The sequence below is a fragment of the Propithecus coquereli genome, unplaced genomic scaffold, assembly GCF_000956105.1.
Source record: "Propithecus coquereli isolate 6110/MARCELLA unplaced genomic scaffold, Pcoq_1.0 Scaffold129, whole genome shotgun sequence".
Classification (NCBI taxonomy): Eukaryota; Metazoa; Chordata; class Mammalia; order Primates; family Indriidae; genus Propithecus; species Propithecus coquereli.
The window spans coordinates 3458436-3463681 of NW_012137080.1; the positions used below are offsets into that span (position 1 = coordinate 3458436).

At 38.8% G+C, this 5246-nt stretch overlaps 1 protein-coding gene across 1 annotated transcript in view; it reads left to right on the forward strand.

Moving 5' to 3' along the window:
• INTS7 (integrator complex subunit 7) overlaps positions 1-5246 on the forward strand; it is a 68182-nt gene that overhangs the window by 34960 nt on the left and 27976 nt on the right. The window contains exons 6-7 of the mRNA XM_012638327.1: positions 297-394; positions 3582-3821. Of these exons, the coding sequence (XP_012493781.1) occupies positions 297-394; positions 3582-3821 (338 nt within the window). The remainder of the gene's footprint in view (positions 1-296; positions 395-3581; positions 3822-5246) is intronic.

Below are 5246 nucleotides of genomic sequence, written 5' to 3' on the forward strand. Positions count from 1 at the left end.
TAGCTAAGCTGATGACACTATTTCTGTTTTGTTTTATTTATAGCTTTGTGGCTTTAGCTCTTAATTTAATGTGTATATTTTTATACTCTTCAATAAAGTGGTAGAAATGAAGTCTGAAGATAAGCCTTTACATTTTAGAAGTAATGCCACATGTACTTTTTAAAGGCAGGTTAGCTTTATGCATTTAAGTGTTTTCTGTATCTTAGACTCCTTAATGTTTTTTTTTCCGCACGTATGTGTGTGTGTGTTTAATCCCCTCTACTTGACCACCATAAAACTTAGTGTTTTTCTTCTAGATCTTTTGGCACTGGAACAAGATGCTGTCTTTGGCCTGGAATCCCTTCTGGTACTTTGTAGTCAAGATGACAGTCCAGGTGCTCAAGCTACATTAAAGGTGAAAATTTCACTCATTTTAACATAATGTCTGCTTTCATTGCTTAAACTAGGGTTAGCAATCTTTCTGTCAAGGGTCAGATAGTATTTTAAATTTGGCAGGCCATATACTCTTGTCACAGCCACTCAGTTCTGCCATTGAAGGGCAAAAATAGCCATGGACAGTGTTAAGGGTAGGGGGGGATATGTCTGTGTTGCAATAAAAACTTATTTACCAAAAACAGATGGGGGCTAGATTTGGCATACAGACAATAGTTTGTCAACCCTTGGCTTAATTATGCATCTGCCCTTGAAAACTGGCTTTTTTTACTATCCCTAAAGGTAGATAAAGTAGAAATCTGAACTTTGGCCTATTTTGCCATCTGCCGACAGTATTTGTTAAGTTGTAATAGATACATATGATAGTCTTAGACAATATAAAGCAAAATTAAATTGGCAGAGTGCCTATATTCTTAGAAGTGTTAATCTGAAGTAACACTGATAATACCACAAAAAACTGATGAAATGACTATAGCGAAACTCATAAATGTGTGTTTGTTAATTTCTTGAGTTAGAAGCCCTAGTTTATAAGTCAAGAGAAGAATTATTATAAAGAATTTTCACCTTTACTTAATTACAGGAAATTATCTTAGAGATATTTAAGATTTTTAAAATGTGAAATGAGACTACTCTTATTAGAGTGAAAAATCAAATATAATTTGTGATGGTGCAAAATTAATAATAAGGAAAAGCATAGTTAGTAGAAGTAAAAAAAAACCTGTTAGATGTTGGAAAATGTAAGAACTTTAGCTTGTCTGAAATATGATTTAAAGGAAATCATGTCTCATTTTAGCATGTTAAGGAAAGGTGTGGTGTGGTCGTAGTGATGAACAATAAAGATAGTAATACCATTAAATAAAGGCTGGTAATCAAGAAGTGGAGAAGGGAAGTAAACGACATGTGTTGGCAAAACCATTCTGAGGCATCCTTAGAATCCCCTTGGAACTACAATATATTTAAAAATGTTTTTTAAAAAACAAACAAAGCCTTTTCCTGACAACCATAGGTGTTGATACAACACTGGACTCAGCACAGTAGGACGTATTTAGATGATGAAGCAGGGTCCCTGTGTTAGAGGCGCTTCCCATGTAGAGTAGGATACCAACGTGTATATAAGGGACTGTAATGCCAAGCAGAATGCAGTATGTTTCGTTGTTTTGTTTTGTACAAACAAAAGTGCAATTCTAATGAGAGGACAGAGTCGGAAGTGATTAATTTCAGCTAAGGATATTAGGGAAGACTTCAACAAGTAGATGTCATGAGTTGAGCCTTGAAAGACGGGATAGAATTTCAGTAATTAGGAAAGAGTGTTTGAGCCCAAGGTCCCACCTTTATAAAAGCCTTGAAAGCAGAAATGTACTTGTTAAATGTTGGAAGGTTGGTGAGGAACCCACTGTGGCTGGATGACGTAATATGAGACTGGAAAGTAGTTTGCAGCTCAGTCATAGCGGATATACAATATCATGCTAAGGAACATGGACTTGATTCTATGGGTGGTGAGGAGATAACAGAATTTTAAAGTAGTAGACATGCTCTGACCTTTGTTGTAATTATTGTTGTTATTTATTTGAGTGTCTATTATGGGCCAAACTTTGTTGAAGGCATGTATGTACATTTCCTTCCATCTTTCAATAACCAGATAATGAAATTTGTTTCCCTCTTACACTCATCAGAAAATTAAGTCTCAGAGAGAGACAATACCTTATTCAAAGCCACCTCACTAATAAGGGACAGACTGAATTCAACCCTGCATCCATCAGACTCTAAAGTTTATGATGTGTTACTAACACCACGCTGATAGCTACGTGGTTGTAGTGTAAAGGATGGATTGATGGGCCCATCTTTTCAAGATACGGAGTTAAGGGGACATTTGTGAAAAGGAGATAATGGTGGATATTAGAGACTTGACAGAATCTGATGACTACGTAAAAGTAAGGGTATTTCTGAGTTTCTAATTTTGTTGGCTGAGATATTAGTGATGCCCAGAATAAGGACTGAGTAGAGGGTCTAAAGCCAATTGGGAAGTAAGAGAAAATTAGAAGCCATTCCCCCATTTCAGCATATTTTGAGTCACCTAGGGCTACGGTCCCCAACCCCCGGGCCGTGGACTGGTACCACCAGTCCATGGCCTGTTAGGGTCCAGGCTGCACAGCAGGAGGTGCAAGTGAAGCTTCATCTGTATTTACAGCCACTCCCATCACTTGCCATCCTCCCCGCCCCCACCCCCATTCATGGAAAAATTGTCTTCCATGAACCTGGTCCCTGTTGCCAAAAAGTTTGGGGTCCACTGGCCTATGCATCTTTTTAAAACTGTGAACTCTTAGTAACCCCAACACCCTCCCCCAAAAAAAAGTTAATTTATTAAGTTTGGGGTGGGTGGGGCCTGAGAATCTATATTTTCATTACCATGCTGGGAGATGCTGGCATAGATAGTATACAAACCACACTTTAGAAGCAGTTCTTGAAAAATAATAAAAAATACAGTAATGGTGACATTTAGTTTGGCATATATTTGCCTCTTCAGCATTATTCCTTAGGATTTTCATCTTGTCTTTTTTTTTTTTTTTTTTTTTTTGAGACAGAGTCTCACTCTGTTGCCCAGGCTAGAGTGCCATGGCGTCAGCCTAGCTCACAGCAACCTCAAACTTCTGGGCTCCAGGAATCCTCCTGCCTCAGCCTCCCAAGTAGCTGGGACTATAGGCACGCACCACCATGCCCGGCTAATTTTTTCTATATATTTTTAGCTGTCCAATTAATTTCTTTCTATTTTTGATAGAGATGGGGTCTCGCTCTTGCTCAGGCTGGTCTCGAACTCCTGAACTCAAATGATCTGCCCGCCTCAGCTTCCCAGAGTGCTAGAATTACAGGCATGAGCCACCAGGCCTGGCCCCATCTTGTCATTTTTAAGACCTGGATCGAAATGAGTGATTGATGTACAGTTCTGATTTGTTATTTTAAACATGGCGCACTTCACAAACTCTAATGTGCAAGATTCAATACATCAAGTGCTTCTTACAAAGAAAAATGTTATGCCTACAAAAAAAAACACACCCTTGATTTTGCCCAGTAACTTTTACAAAGTTCTTTTATTTAAAGCTTCACTTAATATCTTCAAAGTATAATTAGTCCATTTTGGTTTTGGTGTGCAGATTGCTCTAAATTGCATGGTGAAGTTGGCCAAGGGCAGGCCTCATCTTAGCCAGTCAGTGGTTGAAACCCTGTTGACTCAGATGCACGGTGCTCAGGATGCTGCCCGGATCCTGATGTGCCACTGCCTGGCGGCCATTGCCATGCAGCTGCCAGTGCTAGGCGACGGGATGCTTGGTGACCTCGTGGAGCTCTACAAGGTGATCGGACGATCAGCCACAGACAAGCAACAAGAACTTCTGGTAAAAAGCCACTTTTTAAATCTCCTTTGGATGACTAGGATCTGGTCTAGTGGGAATTACTTTAAAAAGTCAACACCACTGTTTGTACTTAAAAAGCAAAACAAATAGGTTAAAGTAATTATATAAGACCGAGCGCATGCTGAAGTCAAAATAGAATTGGCAATGTGAGCTTTTTAGTGTTTTCACTTTTGATTTAGAAAGTGTTTTGTTCAGACCTAAAACTGCTTTTTAAGTCCTGTCAGATCAGCTTAGTATAGACAAAGCCTTCAATCTGATGTTCTTCATTTATCACGAAGGACAAAATGAAAATTAAGGTTTTTTTCCTCTCTTATACAAAGCAAATAAATAATGAACTTATCCCTATTTGTACTTCAGAAGATGTAAGTTTAAAATCTAATGGTAATAGTAACCATAAATTAGTCCAAATTTCTGTTTTCCATTCTAGGACCTCTTTAGCTATTTAGGATTCAATTTAGACTTTTGTAGACTCTTGGGGTTAGGAAAGGTGGATGCTTAGAAGGAAACAGAAGCAATGGAAGCTATAAAATGTGTAGTTGAATGTTCTCCAAGGCTACAGAGTAGCCTACAGAGTAGGCTACAGTCTAAATAATCATAAATTAAAGAAGGTTATAAGGTTGCCATTCCATATTGTTTCTATTCATCTGAATCTAGAGCTTGGGAAAAAGCATAATGAAATGACTTATACAGTCTGTTTTGTACGGAATCCTCCAGAAGGCTTTGTGTAAAAGATTGACCCATCTCATCAGTTGCTGTCAGAAAAGGGGACCATGATAACCAAATTGCTGTGGTCATGGGAATGACTTCATGCAGTTATCACAATATGTATGCATCTTTGTGTGATTTAGTATTGGGTTTTTGTCTGTCTGTTTTTTCGAGACAGGTTCTAGCTCTGTCGCCTAGGCTAGAGTACGGTGGTGTCATCGTAGCTCACCGCAACCTTAAACTCCTGGCTTGAGATCCTCTTGTCTCAGCCTTCTCAGTAGCTGGAACTACAGGTGTGCACAATGATACCCAGCTAATTTTTCTAGCTAATTTCTCTATTTTTAGTAAAGACAGGGTCTTGTTCTTGCTCAGGCTGGTCTCGAACTCCTGAGCTCAAGCAGTCCTCTCGCCTCAGCCTCCCAGAGTACTAGGATTATAGGTGTGAGCCACCACTCCCAGCCTAGCGTTGGTATATTAAAAGGCAGCCAAGTTTATTTTTTATTGAAGTGACATTTTGAACTAGTGTTTCTTATCCCTTTTTTGTGAGTACTACTTTAATTTTTAATTATGAAACAAAATTCAAAAAAAATCTAAGGAATAATACAATGAAAAGTCTTGCATGCAACACCTTGCTTAAGAAAAAGGTATTGGCCGGGTGCGGTGGCTCACGCCTGTAATCCTAGCTCTCTGGGAGGCCGAGGC